Below are 23,433 nucleotides of genomic sequence, written 5' to 3' on the forward strand. Positions count from 1 at the left end.
GACCCCATCATTCCAAAGCTATTAGGTAATCTTTTATAGTCTCATAGTGACAGCTCTCTTACCAGCAGGGCTTTTGGTTAACTGTGAGTCAAGCCTTAGTGATTCTGGTGATTTGGTTTTGTCTTCATTGGCTGTGGGTAAATTCTCAATAGACTGTGGTCTTGTAGTTAAAACTTCTGAGGAAGAATGGTGCCCACTAACCGGAAGCTGATATGTTTCATTTTTTGATGCACTTGGTCTTGTTTCTGATTGACGAAAATGCAAAGCCTTTCTATCTGGGGAAGGCTCAGGGTCCTTCCAAAATGTTTTTATGACCGCTGCATCTTTGCTTCCATTCTCCAACCTGCCAGATTCGAACATGCCACATCCTTCCACTTTCTGGCCATGGATTCCCCCAGGACTCTGGGGAAGCGCATCCTTCACAGACGAAAATCTCACATGCTTTAATGGTTCTGGCGAGTTTGAGGAGCTGTCATCTTCTAATGAATGCTCCTTCTCAGAAATTCTCTCGTGAATGGTCATGCCAGGTGGCACAGTTTTGCTTTTGTGCTCAATGTTCTGAGAAAAACGAATGATTTCTGAATCTGTGCTGCTGGAACTGGAGTTTCGCTTTAGAATACCTCTTGGAGTCCTTTTTGCATTCAGGAGGTCTGTCCTTGGTCTAGGAAAGGGTTGGTTATTATCTTGTTTTATATCATTTGATTTGTTGATCATCTTCCTGGCTCTCGGGACTGGAACCTTGATCTGGGATCCATTCTCAGGACATGGAAAAGTCTGCTTTGGTTTTTCTAATTTTTCGCTTGAAATATCCAAGACTTTTTCTTTTGATTTTGACAGTTGGCCTAAAAATAAACAAAGCAGAAAATGTATTCAATAAAGGGTAGCTATAATTTAAAACATCTATCATAACAGTACTTATTTAGCAAATTTGTTAAGATATTAAGATATGAGGTCTATAGCATAAATGCAGACCTAATTTAAAAACCTTTAAAATTTATGCATGAACTATATTGAACTGCATATGTAAGATTACTGTCATTTCCATCCATATGAAAAAGGATAACATTCAAAATGTGTAAAACTAAGGAATTTAAAGAATTTAACCAAAAAATACCCATGAAATAAATGGAGAGAAAAGCTACTGACACTTCTCCACAGATGTTTCACAGATAGCCAACAGACTAAAAAAAAAGAAACAAAGTTTATCAGCTGAACAGACACTTCCCCAAAGAAGACATATAGATGGCCAACAGGCATATGAAAAAAGTGCTCATTATTGCTCAGGATTAGGGAAATTCAAATCAAAACAATGAGATATTGTCTCAGGCATGTGAGAATGGCACATATCAAAAAAGCCAGACACAGCCAGTGTTGATAGGGTTGTGGTGAGAACAGAAGCTCTTCTGCTACTGGTGAGAACATCGTCCAGCTCAGCCTTTAAAAGAAATATGGAGATCTGCCAAAAAAAAGCAGGGGGGGGGGTGGAGAATAGAGCAACTATATAACCCAGTGATACCACTTATTGGCATCTATCTCCAAATCACAAAAACACTGATTTGAAAGTATATATGTACACATATGTTCATTGACAAATTTAATACAATAGCCAAAACACAGAAACAACCTACATGCACCAACTAGGGATGAATGGATCAAGAAGCTGTGGCATATATACACAATGGTATAAATACACAAAGCTGTTCTCCCAACTTAAACCTCAGTTGCCCTTACTTCTTAGCACCCAAAAAGCAGGGTCCCAACAAGGGACTGAATGGACCCAGGGCAAGCTGTGCACTACCCTGGCATCGAAATGGGCCAGGCCAAAGCGCTATGATACTTAACTATAAGTTAAGACCATGGTCATGGACAAATTCTGCCATGATACCAAAAGTAACAACTAGATCAGGACCCTGATAGGGTCAGGAAAGATTAATCTGGCCTGAGAGCACTGTAGTCTGGGATCTGTAGCAAGATGTGCCCAGGAGAGCCACCGTACAAGCTTAATGTATCTCTTACTGTGTCCATACAAAATAACAAATATTAAGAAGTAGAATTAAAATGAATGTTTAAATGCTCATTGGACTAAGAAAAGGAGAAAAAACCCTGGGTGGTATTTCCGCCCTTGAGTGGAGGGCTTTCATAAGCTGATTGTGCTACTGGACCTTTGTGTGTGGTTGCTATTCCCAAAGTGGGGAGTTGGTGAGAGATGAGAGAGAGAGAGAGAGAGAGAGAGAGAGAGAGAGAGAAAGAGAGAGACCAAGGCGGCGAGTTCAAGCACTGAGAGATGAGCAAGGAGATGGGAATGTGGAGCTCGGTGAGACTGGAACAGGCGTGTGGGGAGAATGGAATAAATGGCAACTGATCACCAACCAACCAGCCTGTCCCCCGTTCCCTCCTTCGCCCGCCCATAGCATCGGCCTTCCCAGGGTAGGGGAGCAGCTTAACACCACCAAATGCATGGGGCGAGAGCAAGCTGCAGGATTCTTGGTTGCTGGGTGATTACACAATTAACAGTATTATAAACCACAGAACCTCAATCACAAAAAGAGAATAAAAATGTTCATCACTAATTATCAGGAAACTTCAAACCAAAACAACAAGATGACACTTCCTGTAAGCGAGAATGATTTGTACCAAAAACCCAGAAACAAGTGCTGGAAGGGATGAGAAAGTAAGCCCCATTCTCTGTTGGTGGGAATGTCATCTGGTTTAGCTGCTGTGCAAAGCAGCAGACACTTCTCAGAAGGTCAAAAATAGAATACCATTGTGATCCAGCAATTCTGCCCTTTCTCTCCCCAGAAGACAAAAGCAATAGATCAAACACCGTATATGCATCCTTATGTTCAGTGTAGCCAAGAGACGGAAATAACCCAAGTGCCCAACAACAGAGGAGCAGATAAAAAAAATTCTGGAATTCCTGGAACCTCCACATGCCACAATATTGACATCTCATTAGGAGCACAACAAATTAGACAGTAAAGTTAGAGAAGCCAACTAAGCTCAAGAACCAAAAACAAGGGAGGCTCAATTAGCAAGAAAGTTTAGTAAATCCTCAGACAAGGCCTTAATGACCTCGTAGTAAGTTATAACAATTTTCAAAAATTTTCTTTTACTAAAGTATTTTTTGATAATTCAATTATAACAAGCAATATATTGTAAACTATTCAGTGCCAGACTTTGGGGAGTGAGTGGGAAAACTTGGGGACAATGATGAAGGGGTTGGAATACTGAATGCCCATAACAACTATATTATGAACAACTTTATAAACCACGATGATTAAATAAAGGGGGAAAAAAAGGAGAAAAACTCAGTACCTCACAAAAATTAATTTTAAAAATAAAGGAAATACATTCTAATATTCTATAAATATTTTATGCTACATAGGGCATATACATTTCATTTCATAGAAATGAAAAATATACAAATATTAAAATAGGCTACTTGAAACTCAGGAAATCAGGAAGCCCAACAGTAATTCTGGGCTAATGGGTGATTCATTCAGCACAAGGGCCTGATGCTGTGATGCTGCTCTGGCCAGAGGTGCTGGTGTCAGGGATACCTGAGCCAGCCCAGGGTGAGAGGTTCTGCAGGGCCATATCTGGTGGTACTCAAGGCTTGCAGGGCTGCAACTGGTGATGTGGCAGGAAGATTTGGTGTCAGGAAAAGAACCTGGGCCAGGAGCATGCTAAGCCTACACCCAAATCACTGTACTAGCTCCAGACTACCTGTGGCACATATATGGTAGTGTTTAAAGAGATGGATCTTATTAGTATTTAATCTTAATGGTATCGGAAAATGGTAAAATTCCTTAAGAGGTGAAGGTAAATCAATCAAAGTACAAACCTACTCAATAATCCCGGATACGGGCTACTCCTGGTTCTGCACTCAGGAATGCTTGGGGGACCATATAAGATGTCAGAGATCAAACCTGGGTCAGTGGCATGTAAGGCAGGTACCAGTGTTCATTCCCTAACTTGGTTTTTTGTTTTTTTGGTTTTTTTTTAGAAAATTTAAGCAGAGAACTGTGTCTGCACAGAAGTTATCGAATAATGACTGAATGCCCCTGATCAAACTATTTCCCAGTTCACTGAGGGGAAACCCAAGGCATGAAGGTCATACAACAAATGTCAGCTTCAAGATCATGTTGCACAAATGTTTAGTTTCTAAAATTTCTGATTTCTTCCTTCAAGCCGGAAATTATTGAACATTATAAAACTAGAAAACCATCAGGATTTCCCACTTTTATTTGAGAGTTATTTTAGTCTGAGAATTTCTTTTGGCCCACTGATAACAAAGATAAAAATACCTAGTCAATAAAAATAATATTTACCCTCTTTTGAAGTCTGAAAGAAACCAGCTCTTCCATTTCCATTTTTTGACTGTGTACTTTTGGTTTGTTGAGATAAGTGATCTTCTGGTAATTCTGAGCTATTAAATGGATTCTTCCTTAGCTAGGGAAAAATATTATTTATTAAACTCATTTTAAATATCATGATATCAACTCAGTGTTAGAAATGTTTATCTCCAATATGATAGTTTATTTATTCTGTTATCTTGCAAATTTAAAAAGCGATTATATCAATAAACCTGGTTACCACAAAACCACCATATATGTTACACAAAAAACAACTCTATAAAATATATTGTGGCTGTGTGACATCATACGGTTATCATAACCAGCTGTAGAAAACAAATTACTTCACAATGCTTTTTCAGCAGTTCTGATTATTGGGTGTAAACTCCAAACAATAATAGTGCATCTTTTGTCAAAATAATGAGTATAATCAAAGTAGATAGAGTGTTAAGTAGAATTCATCTGCCTCACAGGCATTGGGAGGGGTGGGAGGGGGGTATATTGGGGTTCTTGGTGGTGAAAAATAAGTACTGGTGAAGGGAAATGTGCTTGATCATTGCATGACCGAGACTTAAACCTGAAAGCTTTATAAAGTTTTTTACAGTGATTCAATAAATAAATAAAAATTTATATATATATATTCAATTCTGCAGTTCTATAATGTTAGAACAAAACCAGTCCCTCAGATCCAAAGTCCACATTTTGTATAGAGGCAGAAAACTTAGGCCTGGACCTATGGAAGATTGATTGAAGGCAGGGAAACAGCAGGTCGCCTCACCAAACCCTCATCACATACTTACCAGAGTTTCTACCCAGGGAGGGTATAACTGTGCTAAATTAAAGATTTTTTTAAACAGAATTTGAACTGCCCATCTCCATTTATAATAACATTTATCATTGTATCTCTAAATGCGTCAGAGTCTATAGTTGTCTATTACCTAGACAAGGTATTAGTAGCACTGTAGCACTGTCCTCCCATTGTTCATTGATTTGCTTGAGCGGGTACCAGTAATGTCTCACAACAAATTGTGAGACTTATTGTTACTGTTTTTGGCATATCGAATACATCACGGGGAGCTTGCCAGGCTTTGCCATGCGGGTGAGATATTAGTAGTAAAAACATTTTTTCCTTTGGGTTTTGGGGCACACCCAGCAGTGCTCAGCCCTTACTCTTCACTCTGTGCTCAGATTACTCCTGGCTATGCCTGGGGGACCATATGGGGTTCCTGGGATGAAACCTTGGTTACTTGCTTACAAGGCAAGCACTCTACCTGCTGTACTATCTTTTTGGTACTCAGTAGCTAAAATCTTAAATTAATATAAGACTCGTATTTTACTACCTATATTTCATAAAGTGGCATTTCCATCTTATAAGAAGAAGCTCTATAACATAGATTAAGAAAGTTATGACTAAAAATAAGGACTATCATGTATATAAGATGTTATAGCCTATGTGTTTAAAAGAGGCATTATGGTCCAGACTCTATCTCCACCTTGAAGGCCAGCCCACATCTCAGTCTGAGACGTGTATGCTTATTTGTTTCCCCTCTGGAGAAGTCCATATTCTCTTGCATATGCATCTCTCTCTATCTCTCCCCTCATGTTCTTCTAAGTAAATTTCTCTTTAAATAAAACTATTTTGCTTCACTAAAAGAAGGTGTTTCCCCCAAAGCTTCAAATGTTTTGTTTTCTAGGGCAAGAGACATGGATCTTTAGCATTGCATAACACAGTACCCATTGATTTTTCCATCATAAGGATGGTTTACTTTCATAAGTCCATTTTATATTAAGTTAAAAATCATTTATTTGTATAGAAGTATGTATGAAGTATAAATGTTACCCCAGTCCCCTTTATTTCTTGGTGTTTTTGTAAATGAGAAGAATGACTTTCCCTCCAAAAATAAGATTTTTGAAGTCTGAACATAATATACCTTGGATGGAGACACAGGTGGTTTTCTGATGTTTTCCTGAGGCGTATCCATCATGGTGGAAACTGGAGGGACCATGCTGAAACTGCAACACAATAAATCAGAGAACAAAAGAAAATCACTCTGGAGAAGTATTACTCATTACTCTGAAACCCAAAAATATCAAGGCTGGGTAAGAATAAACATTTTAAAACCAAACTTCCAGGAAAGGAGAGGGAATTAGGATCTAGAGATAATTAAGCAGTGAAGCAAGACAATGACAGGAGGAAAATGAAAGACAAATATGAGACAGGACAAAAGCAACCATCAGACTAAGCCTTTAAGCTTTTGTCATCGCCCCAAACGCAAAGATTCACACTTTAAATCTGTAAAAAAAAAATAACATGCCGCAAAGTCAGAAGCAAGTATTACATACAGGCTAAAAAGCAAGCAATCGCTCTCAATGGAGTAAGGTTCCTGCTGAAATAAAATGCCGGTGAATTTCAGAAACTGATTCCATAGATGAGGGCCACGATGGCAGTGCTTACGCTAACTCTGGTATGGACAGCTCAAGGCTCTAGTGAAACAAGTGAACTGACAAAAGAAAAAAAAGCGAGAGGGATAAGAACAAGTGAAACCCAAGCATAAAATTTGTAAGTCTATAACTGTACCTCATGGTGTTTCACTCATAAAAAAAGAAAAAAAAATAAAAGCAAAAAATAAAAAAAGAACAAGTGGAGACTCCAGGAGACAGTGGAGGTCGGAAGCCTGGCCTGGCTCGGAGAAGTGAGGCAAGTTTTCCATGATTTTCTACCAAAGTCCAGGCCAAAGAAGAGACAGTAAATAAATAAAAGCTAGTGGAACAACTTTGTAACTGTATATCTCGCGGTGATTCAGTAAGTGACAGCGAGAAAAAGAGGGACCAAGCTCCCCCCAAGAACAGCCTTTTTCCTGGCAGAAAGGGCATAAAAGGTCAGAGTGGCCTCCAGGGGGAGCAAAGCTACCTGCTGGGACTCTTTACTCTGGTCTCACAGAAGGCCTAAGAGGCGAAGTCACTGTTGGCTAGGATTGCTGTGCTCTCTTAAACTTCAAAGGTTTTCTTAGTGGAATCAGAAAGTCAAAAGCTTGGAAAACACCCAGAAAGATACTGGCTAGCTAACATGCAGAGAAGGAACTGGAAGCTGGGTGAGGTGGGGGAAGCTGTAGCCCCCCATGTTGGACACAGGATCTGTGGACTTGGCAGACAGGAAGCTAACAGTTATTTCATGTGCCACGCTTGGGGAAAACTGGATTTTAAAATGTTTTTGGTCTGTTTGTTTTTAATGTGGCAGTATATAAAATTGACCACTATCTACATAGGAATGAAGATTCTATGCTCTTCTTACACGTAACACTTATTCAAATCTCTACTAAAAACATCCTGCCCAAGACTACTGTCAAAATCCAGGAATAGATGTTCCTGTAGCTTACTTTCTTCTCTTTCCTTTGCACCTCCACTATCACTTCTATACAAACTTATTCCCAGGAATAGGCCGGTTCTAGAGGAAACCATTCTTCATTTTTGTCCTTGTTACAAAAAAATTACATGTGGTAGATGACACCAGTATGTACAAATTACTGTCTGATTTCAGAATGGGAGAAAGGGGAGGGAAACATGGTGATGAGGGCAAGTAATACTGAGAAGAAATTTATTATAGCTCCAGAATAAAGACTACTTGAAAAAGTGTGCCCCTACTCTTGTAACAGGTGGGCACAGAGTTGAATCAAGTTTTCCAGAAGTCTTTGTGAAAAAATGAATCTGGTCACAGATAGAACTTCCAGGGATTACACAATGAAAAGCGCCCAGAGTGAAAGCCTGGAAAGCAATTTCTCTTCATATTGGGTTAAGAAATCAGTGAGTCTTCTGGGAATATACCCCTGGGGTACAAAAACACACAGCAGAAATGACATTTGCACTTCTATGTTCACTGCAGCACTGTTCACAATAGCCAGAATCTGGAAACAATCTGAGTGCCTGAGAACAGGGTAAAGGAACTATGGTACGTCTACACAATGGAATACTATGTAGCTATTAGAAGAAAACAAGTCATGAAATTCACTGATAAGTGGATGCACTTAGAGTATCATGCTGAGTGAAATGAGTCAGAAGGAGTGGGACACACACTGCTGTAGATACTGAGAGGCGATCATGTTCGGTCCTTTACCCACTTTCAGTACACATCTCCCATCCTGAGTGAACCCTTTCAATCATCATTGTCATAATTTTTTATATCACACTGCTATGTGGGATATAAAAAACATAGTATAAAAAACAGCCAAGTAACACTCAGTAGAAACAAGGGTCAGGAGAATTGGTCAATGGTTGGAAGCTTGCCTCAAGGGCTGGGGGAGAGGGCAGTTGGGATAGGGAAGGGACCATTATGATAATGATAATTGGAAGGGATGGCTCTGGATGGGAGATGTGTGCTGAAAGTGGGTAAAGAACCAAACATGATGACCTCTCGGTATCTGAATTGCAAACCATAATTCCTAAAAGGTGGGGGGGGGGGGTGAGAGGAAGAGAGGGAGAGAGGGAGAGAGGAAGAGAGAAAGAGAGAGAGAGTGAGGAAGAGATGGAGTAAGGGAGAGAGGGAGAGAGAGAGGGAGAAGGGAGAGAGGGAGAAATAGAGAAGAGAGTGAGAAAAAAGGAGAGAGAGAGAGAGAGAGAGAGAGAGAGAGAGAGAGAGAGAGAGAGAGAGAAGAAAGAAAAGAAGAAAAGTGTCTGCCAAAGAGTCAGGCTGTGTGTGTGGGGGGTGTGGCAGCAGGGATGCTGGGGATATTGGTATTGGTGGTGGGAATGTACACTGTTGGAGGGATGGGGGTTGGAATATTATATGACTGAAACCTGATCATGAAAGCTTTGTAATTGTATCTCATGGTGATTCAATAAAAATTTTTAAAAATTTTAAAAAAGAAGCCAGTGGTAAATATGCAGATACTCTGTTCCATTTGTCCTCCCCCCCACCCCCAATCTCCCTTAGTAAATGAAACACTTATATCATCAGAGGAGCTATCATTCTGCTCCCTAGAAATACAGTTTCTGGGTATCCAGGACCCTAACCTCAACTGCACATATTGTACATTGGATTGTCTCCTTCTTCCGAGAGATGCAGCCAGTCTCTTCTATTCCGCTTTACTTAGCTATGCATGTTGTGTCTGCCAACCACATCCTTCTACACACATCTCATCTCATAGTCTACACCCTCAGGAGTAAGTCTTTGTGTCTCCTGCCATGCCTTGTGTAGTCTCTGGCATCCAACTGGTGAGTGAGGAAGTGAAGACTGGCTGAGCACTGCCAGGGAAGGCAACAGCATCCTATAGATGTCCCCATTTTGTTTTGAACTCATGGTTTTTGCTAGATTACAATGAGGCATATTATTTAGGTGTTTGGCAAATTATTTTTTTGCCTTCTATTTAGAAAGCAAAATAAAGAGATGAGACATTCAGAGCACATAGTCAGACCCCAACATATCAGAAATACATAGTATTCACTAAATTATCTTAAATGACATAAGGGTGGGCTACTTATTTCATTATAGTTAGATAAATCTGTATAACTAGAATGAAATTAAATAAGGTTTTTTTTTTTTACTTCTGCCACACTTGATGATGCTCAGAGCTTACTCCTGGCTCTGTACTCAGCAATCAGTTCTGGCAGTGCTCAGGGGGACCATGTGGGATGCTGTAGATTGAACCTGGGTCAGCCATGTGCAAAGGAAGTGCCCTACCCACTATACTATCACTCTGGCCCCAGCATCTTATACATCAAATTTTGTCTCTATAAATACAGCTTCTTCCTAAATGAAATTTTGGCTTTGTTTTTATAAAGAAAGTTTTGCTTCCCTGTCTTATCCTGGACAATTATTATAGCAACCACACTAGTTACAACCAATGCTTGCAAAAATCTCTGAGGTATGAATCCTTCTCTATATCTTACTCATGAGAAGACTGGAGCTTGGGGATATTAACAAATGTCAATGACACAAACATAGTGGAGGAATGGGTGATTTGAACAGTGAGTGTCAGACCCCGATTCCAAAGGCAATCATTGTAAGGGCAAAGCTATCTTGCTTCTGACTTCTCATAGCAAAGTTATGGTTTATAGCAAGACTGGAGACAAGTTCGATAGTTCACCCAGTGATGGTCACATTGTCTGTTCTTTTCCAACTATATGGACAGCTCTTTAATTTCTGTCAATTTTATTTTCTCCATAAGCACAGCGGGTAGGGCATTCGCCTTACAAGCGGCCAATGGCCGACCCAAGTTCGATTCCTCCGCCCCTCTCGGAGAGCCCGGCAAGCTACCGAGAGTATTCGATATGCCAGACACAGTAACAACAAAGTCTCCAATGGAGACGTTACTGGGCCCGCTCGAGCAAATCGACGATCAACGGGAGGGCCTTTACCTTTTTACCTTTACCATAAATTTAATTTTAGGTTTAATTTTAATTTAATTTTTTAATTTTAAATTTAATTTCTGTCCATTTTATTTTCTCCATAAATTCCTCCAGGGGCTGGAGTGATAACAGTGGGTAGGGTGTTTGCCTTGCATATGGCCGTCTAGGCCCACCCCAGTTCTATTCCTCCGGTTCTCTCGGAGAGCCTGGCAAACTGCTGAGAATATCTTGCCCACATGGCAAAGCCTAGCAAGCTACCCGTGAAGTATTCGATATGCCCCAAACAGTAACAAGTCTCACAATGGAGACGTTACTGAGTCCACTCAAGCAAATTGATGAACAATGGGAGGGCAGTGCTACAGTGCTGTTTTCTCCACATTAGATCTCCTCACTCCAAACTTCAGTTCCATCTTAAATTTTAACAAGTGGTCAGAAGCAGAATAAAACTCTACAAGTGATTTGTATTTCACGTTTTCTACTGTTATTATGGATCTCTTCCTTTGAACTGGAAGTTCCTCGAAACTGAGTAGAGCCCTAAACCACATGACTTTATCATACTTTGATTTGTTCTCTCCACCTTGACTTCCACCTTGGCTTAGCCATATCCTATGGATTCTTATGCATGCTGCACAATTATTTGCGGGGTGGTGGGCAATGATGCACTATTCAACATGTGGACTAGTGCCAGTATATTACTGGCTCACAATTCATGTACTAAGGGAAATATATAAATCAAGAATATTCACTTAAAATAGTTTCTAGCAATCTGTTGGATATCCAGATCTGGGCTCATATGTTGCATACCTTCATTCCTTTCTGCCTTTCATTTTTCTAGCACTTATTTTTATAGGTTATAGAAGATATATAAATCTGTGATGATTATAAATAAAAAATTGTTTAGCATCAACAAGTTCATTAGTTTATTCCAAGACTGCCTACAGTCCAGTCAAAACTGCTGACTGCTAAATGTCAGAAACTAGAACTTCAAACCTCTGGAGTTTTCCCTTTGCTGCTTGAAAGGAAACCTCATTGTCTTTCCCTCAGTTCATCAAACCTCTCTCTACTTCCTCACCTGCAGGTGCAAAAATGCTTTATGAAAGCAGAGAGGTGACTTTCAATGTTTGCATATATGCTGGGTGTTTAGTCCCTTACAGGAAGACTAGAAAGGATTCTGCCTCAAATCCCAGCTGAAATACTCTTAGAAATAAAAATATCGAGGCACTGTTGCCTCATACTCTCAGACTCCTGGCTAAGGAAATATTGACCAAGTGTTGAGTCATTCTGTTGAAGTTCACTTAGGTAAAAAGTGCGGGTCCCAAAATAAAGGAACACATCCACTTCTCAAAGGTTAAAGTGTAAGTAAGAAACACTGCAGGAAGCTGAGTAGAGAGTAGTTTCTGACACAGAAAGGAATCAGTAAACTAAAGCTCCTTCTAAGTTCAGGATGATTACTCATGCCATGTCAAGGCAAAGCATGTTGGATAGTCATCTGTTTCTTCTTTTCTTCTCACCACATGACATCTGTGTCATAAGTAATGATAATTCCATCTAACAAATTGACTGCTTCCTAGCTTGCTGAGAAATGTTAAGGGGTCACCACATCTCATTTCATCCCATTTCACAACATCTTGGTTAGGTAGCTCTGTTCTGATTTGTAGATGAAATCCTCAACCTTATTCAAGGTCATTCATGCAAATAAACAATGGAGACACATATTGTGGAGACTTTATCAATAGCCTCAAGTTAAAGAAAAGAGGGGGAGACCTACAGGTCTTGCTGAGGTCATAGAGAATAGAAGTCAGGTTTTGAGTGTAGTGGCACTACTGGCACTTAAGTCCTTTGAGATAAACTGAATTCATAAAAGGACAAAAAGTCCAACCCAGATAAAACTTTGAAAAGTTGTTTGTCTCTGATACTCCAAATTTTCATCTTTTCCCTCAGGTGACATACGTATATCTACTCTTCCTCCAGTCTGTGCTTTACTGTTCCCATCCCCTGTAAACTGGGACTCTTGAGAGATATTCTCAGTTCCTTTGTGGTGACCCCAAATGCCTGTGCACACATTCCAAGTATTTCTAATACTAAATTCTTATCTTTCTCCTGGGAAAAATGGCCTTTATCTTACTAGAGGGGAAGCTGTCAGTTGGTATATCAGGAGTCACCAAGGGGAACGGGATTGGGCATTCCTTACACCCTATTCTGAGCTTTCGGAGGTGTGTGTGTATGAAAGACCATGCTTCTATTTGTTGAGCGCCTAGTATTTGCTAAGAATTCTATCTTCTCTAGTGTTACATTTTCAACAATCTTGCTACCACAACATTACCATCCCTATTTTACAGCTGAGTAAACAAAGTCTCAAAACAGTTAAGCCACTTGCAATGTAAGGTTTGACTTGAGTGTTTGGCTACTGTTGAGGCATTTTAACCTCTAGCCAATTAGTCTCTACAGATATGACTAACATTTCATCCAAGAGAGAATGTAATGAGTTCTGCTCTCCATGGAAAAGAAAGTGAGTCTTCTCTTATAGGGAAATAGGTACATGATGGGAAATGTCACAAAATCAATATTTATATGAATATGAAACAACCTCACTAATATTTGACTCTGAAATGCCTCATGGTGCCTATATCAAGATCCTATTCCACCAGAGGGTCAACACAGCGAACCCTATGTGCTTTGTATTCAGACACGATAGCTATCATCCCAACAAATTTGATCCAGTTGGAAATGCTGAAATAGATTGTCCTCACTGAGTTAAAATGGAACTGTCTTCATACCAAAGGTAATAAACCTAAGGGATAGATGCCAATGGGATGATCCTTAAAAGCAAACCACATGTCTCGGAGATTTGAGTCAATATACTCTCACAATTGGCTACTTAAGAATGATGAACTACTGTATATTTTTCTGGTAATAAGTATATAGAGAACCAAAAATCAAGGCAACATTAAGGATAATCTTCATGTTAAGAGGCATTTACTGAACAACTACTACCTACCAAGAGTCAGTTATAATCATTTCTATCCACATGCTTTGCATATTGGAGTCCCAGGTTTGATCTCTTGTACCACATGGAACCCCAAGCACTGAATTGGAAGTAGCCCCTAAACACTGCCAGGTGTGTCCCAAAAACAAAACAGGAAAATAGGTCCAGAAAGATTCGATGGTTTTCCCACATGCAAATTAAGAAAAAAATGACATATTTAGGGTCCATGTATGGTTCTCATACTTGAGCTTCTTCTATTGCATCCGGCTGTAAGCATTTGATTATAATTTATTTCTTTCCCCAAATGACATTTTAAAATACTTTACTACTTTTCTACTCGAGATCTTACCCCACCCCCCAGTACAAAGCTGCTATTTTTACCAGAAGAAATTACTGTTTCATGTTTTAATTTTACTTAGTGCTCAAATGTTAGAAATCTGGAAGCTGGGAAGAACTATTTCCCAGGCTCTGTTCCACATCAGGACTCAGGACATGAGGATGTGTGCCTCTTCCCCATGCCTGTGAGAGCCTTCCAGTCAGTCCATGCTGCAAACACACCAGGCCATGGTTTCATAGGCAAAACCCTCCCCCAAGACTATCTTACCTTGGGCTTGCTCTATCCTCCTCTGGCTCATTAGCACCGGCTAGGTCTGGGGGGAGGAAAGCATCTTTGGTGACATTATTCATGTAGTCTTTCTTTGCCCCATTTCTTATGTCCTTACTCTGCTCAGCTGAAAGAGGGAACAATCAAGACAGGAAGGTTATCTCTTACCTCCATGAACTACTGTTAGTATCAACTCTTATCACTAAAGGCCCAAACCTGAATTTCAAGGCCTTAGGAATGCCAAGTCAAGATCTAATCAGTCTAAGTACTTGGGTTCAGAATTGCATCCATGAGAGAAGTGAGTAGATTCTCTGACTGGTGGAGTTCCTCTCGCCAGACCAAGTTCTTTAAAATATGATGGTAACTCAGAGAGACCACTGGGAAAAATTCTTAATGCCTCTACGTGGTTCCCTGAGTATATCCCATTCCTCAGGAGTTAATGTATGTGGCTAAGGGATACTCAGGGCAGGAGTCTGACTGAAACAGAAGCACCATCACCCTCAAGCCTTAGCTGAATAATGTGGCCACAGCAGCACTGGGCTCACAGATCTTGCACTGGAAACAAGACATTTTTGGTAAAGAGAGTACCTCTCCTCTGCTTCTTCCTCTCTCCAGTCGTTACACTTCTAAATTCTGGATTGTCAACACCCAACTCAGATACCAACCCCCAAACACCCTCTGTCATTCCAACTTCGGGAAGTAATTGTCTGTGTCCCCCTCTGCATACCCAGGGATCTTTACCTGTATCTCCTGGGTGGTTAGCATCACCCTAACAATAACTAGGTGGCAAGCCCAGTCATGTATCGTATGTACTATCCTGAAAGAAGGGAGGTGTTCTCAAAACTTCCAGATTTGAAATTGATGATAAATGAATTCAAGAAACTTGTGTAAGGCCACTCAGTTAGCAAATAACATGAATATATCATTCAAGTTGAGAATGGCTCCCAATTCCAGGACAGTATTCTATATAGGTCTATGTCTGCAAGTATAGTTTCTTGATTTGAAAATAGAGTCCCAGTACTGATCCTCTATCCTTTAAGACTTATGAAGGTTTGGGTGATTCTGAAAATCAAGCAGGTTGTGATGAATGAAGGGCATTTACCAAACATTCACTCATTCCTTTTGACAAGCAGTGTGGCTCTTATTCCCAAAGACAAAAATTCCAGCTCTGCCATTTGCCAACTATAAGCTTGGATAAGTTATTTTACTGCTCTAAATTTTATATATGCCATAAAAGAATAGCGAGAACACCAAGCTTACAAAATTGTTGCTATAATTATAAATAATAGGGAGCAGTTATTTATCATAAATAAAAAGTTCAAATGAAATACCAAATTTTCCAGGAACTAAAATAACTAGGGTATTCCAAGGAATAAAGATTTGTATAGACTTGTGCAGTTATCTAGAGAAAAGGCACCCTGTAAATATTTCAGGAATGTAACATAATTCCAAAGAAATATCCAAAATAGAATTTTTATAATCCTGATATGCTTGGTTAATTAAAGAAGTGTCAGATGTCAGGATCACTGACCAGGGAGGCTAATCTCTTTCTGTCTAAGCTCTTCACTCCACCCAGAAGATTCTGACTCTTGAGAGAAAAAGAGAAGATGAGATAGATATTTTGTAAATCTCAACAGTCTCCGCTAGTACAGCTCAACTTGGCATGTAAAAGATTCTTTTTTATTGCATGAAATCACTTAGCCTACAGTCATCACTTCACACCTAGAAAAAGATTTTGAACTAGAAGTCTATAGGCATTATACAGAACATGCCTCCAAGTTTTTCCTCAAATTTCAGTAATAATTCTAAAATCCCTCCTCCTGACTCTTCCTCCCCAGACAGATGCTGATTCTCAGTGTATCAGCCAGAATCCACTCACCTGCCACTTGGAGCTTCTTCTTCCTTATAGATGCTCTGATGATGTCTGTGCCGTGGATTCTATCCCTGTGCCTTTTTGCCTTAGCTTCATAAAACCATTGGCCACTCATATTCTTCAGCTGTTGGTCATCCTTAATTTTTTCAGGCAAATGTCTACAAAAGGGAAAGAGCTTTATTTTGCTAAGAACTCAGTAAATAATGAGTTCACTGTGACACTGACTAAAGACACTTATAAACATACAGTCAAAATGAAGGCTTGATCTTCCAGAAGATCTGCCCAGCCCTAACAAATGTGAATTCTCCTTCACTAAAACCAGGCCAGCATTTTAAAAGAATTTAATCCATGATACCCAGAAAATGCTTGAGATTTTTCAGGAGCAAATTTGTATTTTTTTTCACTGCAGTTTTCTGTGTCTCCAATTCCAATGCAGACAACTCACAGATAACACAGCTTCTTTAAGCCTTAGTTTCCTTATCTGGCAAGAGTGGTTAATCCTAGCAACTCATTTCATGAGGCTGTGATGAGGATTCTATTAGTTACTTCTGCATATGTCTGGCACACAATAAACATTTGGCAAGTAGTTAGAGGGGTAGTTCTCAGTTCACAGCTACTATTTCAGCAAACTGGGTTTATCACCCTTTCCTGGAAACCTGCTGGGGAGAGTGCAGCATTTTCCCATTTAACGTTAGAGAAATGAATACCAAAACGTCAGTCCTAGAATTAGGGGATGTGAAATGCATGGGGGTATTGAGTGGAGATGAGGAATACTCATTCTGAGTACTCCTTTAAAAGATTCCACAATCATTCCTGGTCTCTGAAAAGCTGAAACTTAAAGAACAAACCAAGTACTGTCTTCTGAAACCCTTCCTATAGATGCTGGCTGGAAAACCATCACCCTTCTTCAAACAGTGCTAGTTCTCTATTCATAACAGTCACATGAACATCACAACATTTTTAACTTACAGACAAGAACAAAGCAGGCATCTGCCGCACACTCAGCTTGGCAGCATGTCCTTACTTTGCAGTACTTCACTCGCCCTTCTTCAGGGCACTGATTGTTTTCTTTTGGCCTTTCTTTATACTTTCTGGGGAATTTCATGTTCTTCTTGTAGTTAGTGTCTTCCCCAATACAACTATTTTACTTTACACACACACACGTGAAATGAATGGCATAAAGCAGAACAAAGACCTGACTGAGACCTCAAGCTCTTGGAAGGTGATGTGCTACATAAATCTGAGAGGGTTTTAGAATCGTCATTCAAGCTAAGATGCAGTTTTTCTCAAGTGCCATTCCATGCCAGGAGAGAGAGAAAACGGCAGCCACACTAAGGTTGTGGCAGCGCCAGATGTTGGGGCTGCTCAGAAGCAGACTCTGGGATAGGGAGAAAAGGAGAATGTGTGCCAGAAGGTAGTTGCCCGCTTTTACGCTCCCTGCCCTCTCTTGGCAAGAAGTGAGCAACTCCCAAAAACTGCTACTCATAACCCGTGGTCAGTCATGACAGTTCAGCACCAAATTCTGAGGAGGACAGTGTCACTCATTACTTTGGGATTCCGACTCACCTGAAAGCTACCAAGAGAGGCCATGATTCTTATTATAAGTTGTAATAGTTATGACTTACTAAGGGACTCCGCGCCAGACTGTGAGGCAGGTGAAAGCCCTCCCACCCCCAGGGACCCAGCCCGGGCAGTCGACCTCCACTGCCCAACCACCGACATGCTCCAGGCCTCTTTCTGGATGCTCAGGCCAAGCCTCACACATGAATGAAGTTCCATGGAACCCAGATAATGCAGAGGTTTGTGACCTTGGACTCTGGACTCAACTGTACTGGAACATACATCCTCTGCCTGCTTCCCCCAGTCTCAGGTGACTCAGGGATCACACCCATACGCCACACCCTGTCAGCACCAGATAATCTCCTCATCGGCCACCCTCCAGAATTCATGGATGCTCCTACCAGATGGGAGTATAAAAAGAGGCCCCCAGAACCATGCCACTGGACTTCACGCCAGGCTGTGGGTGGGTGAAAGCCCTCCCCACCCCAAGGGACCCGGCAGCTGACCTCCACTGCCCAACCACTACCATGCTCCAGGCCGCTTTCCGGACACATTATAAGACACTTCCTACCCATTTATGCTTCTTGGAAAGCCCAAAAAGCTACCAAGAGTATTCCGCCCACATGGGCAGAGCCTGGCAAGCTCCCAGTGGCGTATTCGATATGCCAAATACAGTAACGACAATAGGTCACATTCCCCTTACCCTGAGAGAGCCTCCATTCATTGGGAAAAGACAAGTAAGAAGAGGCTGCTAAAATCTCAGGGTTAGGAGGAATAGAGATGTTACTGGTGCCCGCTCAAGTAAATGAAAAATCAACGGGATAACAGTGATACAGTGATGACTTACTAAAAGATATAAACTGATTAAGGCCTCCCATTGCCTAGGTTTTCAGCAGAGCAAATAAACTCTGCTAAACACATTTAATAAGCACATTTCAAATAAACATATATCTTCCCCATCATCTTGGTTGCTGGAGGAGCATTTGTTTCCTCCTCAAAGAATCAGAATTCAACTCTAAATTCCAGAAGATAAAAAAGTGCTAGCTCAAGCCGCATCATTCCCGAGGCCAGCACTCAGCACGATGCTGCTTGGTCTCTGCAGTTGATGCAGTGTCTGTGGAGTAAGGAAGCTAAGGCCCTGGTCCATCTGACTTAAGGTTACTTTATTTTGGGGGTTTCTTTGCGGTTTTTCTGAGGGGAGGGGAGGAGAGTGGGCTTGTGACACAGCCAACTGTGCTCAAACTGACTCCTCACTCAGGGATCACATTGGGCAGTGCTTGGTGGCCCATATGCAGTGCCAGGGATTGAACTGAGATCATCAAGAATCTTCCCTCTGGATCTAAAGTTACCTTTGTGTGTGTGCATGTGTTTAAAAAAATTAATTTGATATTTATTCCCCCATTTAGTCCCATGCCTCCACTTGCATTGCAACATGTTGACACAAGACTTCTCACTATTTTCTAAACTGCATTTTTATGATTTTTGTAAACTCTGGAAGCAGGAAGTTGTGGAAGAAAGATGATGGGTGTTGAAGTCTCTTCAAATTAGGTCTAGACCCTTCTGAAATGTGACCTTGGGCAGATAACTGAATCCCTCTAAGTTTCAGTCTCCTTGCTTGTAAGGACAGGGAATAAATGAAAGTAACTTTCCAGGGCTTCTGAGATGATTCCATGAGGTATATATCTGGAAGTGTCTGGATCTTTGTAAGATGTAAATAAAAGTGAAGTCTTTGAAACTTTAGTCTTTGAAACTTTCTCTCCCATCTCTCAAACCAGCTCATTGAGTTGAGCTCTGAAAACGCCTTCAAGGCATAGATATTTTAATCACATTGGCAATGCCAATCAATGTTCCTTCCAGTGGAAAATGAGGAAACACATAACCTTTGACAAAACACAGACCAGAAAACACACAAGTCCTGGAAAGCAACTCTTTCATTTCAACTGCCTTAATTAACAGAAACAAAGCCTTAAGGAAGCAGCTGCAAATCATGAGATGTGGTTGTGGCTGAGATGGTATCTGGTACGAGGATGTCCCACACCGCAGAGGAGGCATGCATGAGGGGAGAAAAGACATGTACGGGTGGTGTTCAGATGCATGTGGAAAGCAATTTCCTGTGGCACAGCAAATACCAGCTCTAGAATATGTCATTTTCAAACCATGAAAGAGTGAAATTACATATGTGTCTCTTTGGTGGGGGGGAGAAAGAGAGAGAGACAGAGATAGAGAAAGAAAGAGAGAGAGAGAGGGAGAGGGGGTGAGAGAGGGAAAGAGAGACAAAGGGAGAGAGAAAGAGACAGAGAGAGAGGGAGAGAGAGAGGGAGGGAGGGAGAGAGAGAAAGAGAAAGAGAGGGAGAACACAGAATTCATCCTGGTGTCTGTTTCACAGCTTGTTTGCAACTGTCGCTGCAGAAGCACAGCCAAGCAGAGCTGTGTGGTGTGAGCAGGCCGAACACCAAAGCTGAGGCGGAGGGGAAACAAGCCAGCTCACATGCAACAAAGGGCCGCAGCTGCTCTCTTGAAGAGACCGCCATGAGGAACCCTTCTCTTGGGTTCACGCCTTTGTCCAACTATGAGAAGAATGAGTGAATCGGGAACTGCTCCTGCCTTTACATGTGTAAAATCAGAATGGAGGGAGCATACATTAAATCATCTCCAAAGTGAACGAAACGAGCTTGGCAGGACAGCAGAGCTCTGGTTAGATCAGAGTTAGCATTTTTTGAATGCCACTTCCGATCTGCAGCGACACTGAGAAAGATTTTAAGTCAAGATCTGTTCTCAGAGGGCAAAAGTGATAAAATCCATTAGTTATAATTTCAGGTTTATAAAAGAGTTATATTCTATAGTTCATAAAGAATTTAGCTTTTACAATGAAAGTTTGAATTTTAGAGGCTGTTTTGCCTAATAACATCTTACATAGGTTAATATCACAATGATACAATTTGTGTTTCTAAAGCTACAAAGCAACTATAAGAAAGAATGGCAGAACTATTGTAAAATCAAGTTTGGAAAACAAAGACTCTAATTCAATAAAAGCATCAAATAATCCCCAGAACCTATTTTTAAGGAAAAGGCCCCACTGAGCAGCTCGCTGCAGAGATGCCTCTGGACTTTGAGCCAGGTTGCCCCAGACTGGGGCAGGCGTAATCCCTCCACTTGCCCCCTAAAAACCCTGGCCAACCTCCAGAACCTAATGAGAAGTTCAGGCATTCGGGTTCAGTGATGGCAAACTTCAGGCTTCAAGGGATAGGGAATGGGCCAGTCCTTCTCATCCTCCCTCCCCCACCCCCCTCCACAACTACGGGTCCTGGAGGTCATGCCCACTCCTTAACCTCCTTAAGAGCCATGATCCAGAGACACACAAAAGAATCTCTGAACTGGGCAGCTCACTTCAGAGATCACTCCAAACCCTAATTATCTAAAAGTTTAGAATTTCAGGAGCGTGCAGCTGCTCTTGCAGCCACATGGCATCTTATGCTATTCATAACAAGCAAAACAAAAGAGAGTATGGGGGAGATTGTCTGCCATAGAGGCAGGGGGAGGGGTGGGATGGTGGGATACTGGGGACCTTGGTGGTGAAGAATGTGCACTGGTGGAGGTTTGGTAATTGATCATTGTATGACTGAAACTCAAACAGGAAAGCTTTATAACTGTATCTCATGGTGATTATAAACTAAAAATAAAATAATAATAAAATCAACATTCTGAATAAAAAAAGTAACGTGGAGTTCATGCCCAATTCAATCATCTTAATAAATGGCTGAATAAATAGAGTACTCCTACATTAATAAAAAAAGAAAAAAGAAAAAATTACTCTAAAAGTAATTTCCTTCATTGTTGAAACTGGGTTTCAATTATTCTGGCTTTACTCTCATATCAGTGTTCAGTATTATATACACAATATGTAGATACTCAATTAATATCCTACCCACTGTGCTACATAGAACAGACATTAAAAATTATTTTTTTTGGTGGACACACCCAGTGATAAGCAGGGCTTACTTCTGACTCTGTGTTTAGAGATTGCTCCTGCAGGGGTTGGTGGAGGTATGGGGTGCAGAAAAGTGAATACAGGTCAGCCGTGTGTAAGACAAGCCCCCTTACTTGCTGATGTAGTCCTCTAGCTCCCCAAAATTCTTATTTTTGACTTTACTATCAAGGTCATTCCTGTCTCTGCATTGAAGGCAAGAGAGTATAACAACTTGCCCAATGCGCCACATTTGATTAATGGTGACCATATGATTTAAACTCCTGTCAGTTTTGAATACCTTGGCTGTTCTCTTCACCGCAGTATTGTTTTGTGAAAGAATGATGCCAATGTATAAGTGGATCAACATGGAAAGTATCATGCTAAGTGAAATGAGTCAGAAAGACAGGGACGGACATAGAAATATTGCACTCATCTGTGGAATATAAAGTAACAGAATAGGACACTAACACCCAAGAATAATAGAGATAAGGACCATGAGGTTTGCCCTACAGCTTGGATGCTGGCCTCACATGCTAGAGAAAAAGGCAGCTCAGACAGAGAAGGGAACACCAAGTAAAGGGTGCTGGGAGGACCTGCTTGGGTTGGGGACTGCCGAAAATAGACTATAGACTGAACACGGTGGCCACTCAATATCTCTATTGCAAACCACAATACCCAAAAGGAACGAGAGAACAAAAGGGAATGCCCTGCCACAGAGGCAGGGTGGGGGGTGGGGGGTGGGAGGGATACTGAGATCATTGGTGGGGGAGAATGGGCACTGGTGGAGGGATGGGTAATCAATCATTGTATGACTGAAATGCAAACATGAATGTTTGTAAGTATGTAACAGTACCTCACGGAGATTCACTAATAAAAAAATTAAAAACACAAAAAATAAAATAAAGAATGATGCCAATGAGCTCTATGCACAGGGAGTCATCACTGAGCCAAGAGTTTTCCTTACTGACTTCTTTAGAGACTATGTATGATGCTGATCAAGTCTGTCTTTGGGCTTCACCGTCTTCCTCTACATGTAGTGCTGTCAGAACCATGTAAGAGATCTGATAGGTAACAAAAAAGAAAATCTCTTTTCAAAAACGTGTCAGCCTTTAACTCTGAGGAATAGCCAACAAAAGACAGGGAGCAAAGGGCTGAAAAGCAAAAGTCTATGGAGTCGTGTCCTGAAAGCGCAGGACCTCCTGCTGGTTCTACCCGTCCAGGCACAGAATGCTCTCGGAACCATCACGAGACTCTGCAGTTCTGAAGTGTCTTCACTCCGGAATAGGGAGTGAGAAGCATGGCTCCTCTCGTGGGGGCCCAGGCATGGTAGCTCCCTGTTCACAGGCTTCTGCCCTGACCCTCCCTCTGGCCAAGTTGATAGCTGCTATTGGTGCCTGATGAGAGGCCCACTAGAACATTCCCTAGATTGTCTAAAGTCCCCTGGAGTGGATGGGGCTAGAGTCATATCAGATTTTTCACTCCCCCAAGACATCTGATCTATCAGCTTATAAAATCAAAAACCAAGGTACAGCCAGTGGCAGCCTTTGGGGCATCTCAGAAATAGCAAAGAGAAGGAAATCAAACCCGCTGTGACCAAAAGACTTGGTCTTTTGGTGTGCTGCAGTGGTGGCTGGACTAGTGCTGAAAACTACAGACCTAGTTTGTAGAGCAAATCTAGTTCCAGGCACAACTTGGCATTTATGCTGATATTTCATCAATGGCTGCCTGAGAAACACCCAGAACTGC

The 23,433-nt window shown here is 41.1% G+C and overlaps 1 protein-coding gene across 4 annotated transcripts in view; it reads right to left on the reverse strand.

The window, feature by feature from the left end:
• Window positions 1-23,433, reverse strand: part of SYTL2 (synaptotagmin like 2) — a 62,508-nt gene that overhangs the window by 36,680 nt on the left and 2,395 nt on the right. For 2 of the 4 annotated variants that reach the window (XM_056116085.1, XM_056116084.1), the window contains exons 2-6: window positions 16,167-16,318; window positions 14,288-14,333; window positions 6,287-6,368; window positions 4,332-4,452; window positions 63-842 (exon numbers count right to left, since the gene is read on the reverse strand). In XM_056116085.1, the coding sequence (XP_055972060.1) occupies window positions 63-842; window positions 4,332-4,452; window positions 6,287-6,368; window positions 14,288-14,333; window positions 16,167-16,318 (1,181 nt within the window). Of the gene's footprint in view, window positions 1-62; window positions 843-4,331; window positions 4,453-6,286; window positions 6,369-14,287; window positions 14,415-16,166; window positions 16,319-23,433 lie in introns of all 4 variants that reach the window. The other 2 variants (XM_056116083.1, XM_056116082.1) reach the window with 1 other exon arrangement.

The sequence above is a fragment of the Sorex fumeus genome, unplaced genomic scaffold (genome assembly GCF_029834395.1).
Source record: "Sorex fumeus unplaced genomic scaffold, SorFum_2.1 ptg000030l, whole genome shotgun sequence".
Taxonomy (NCBI): domain Eukaryota; kingdom Metazoa; phylum Chordata; class Mammalia; order Eulipotyphla; family Soricidae; genus Sorex; species Sorex fumeus.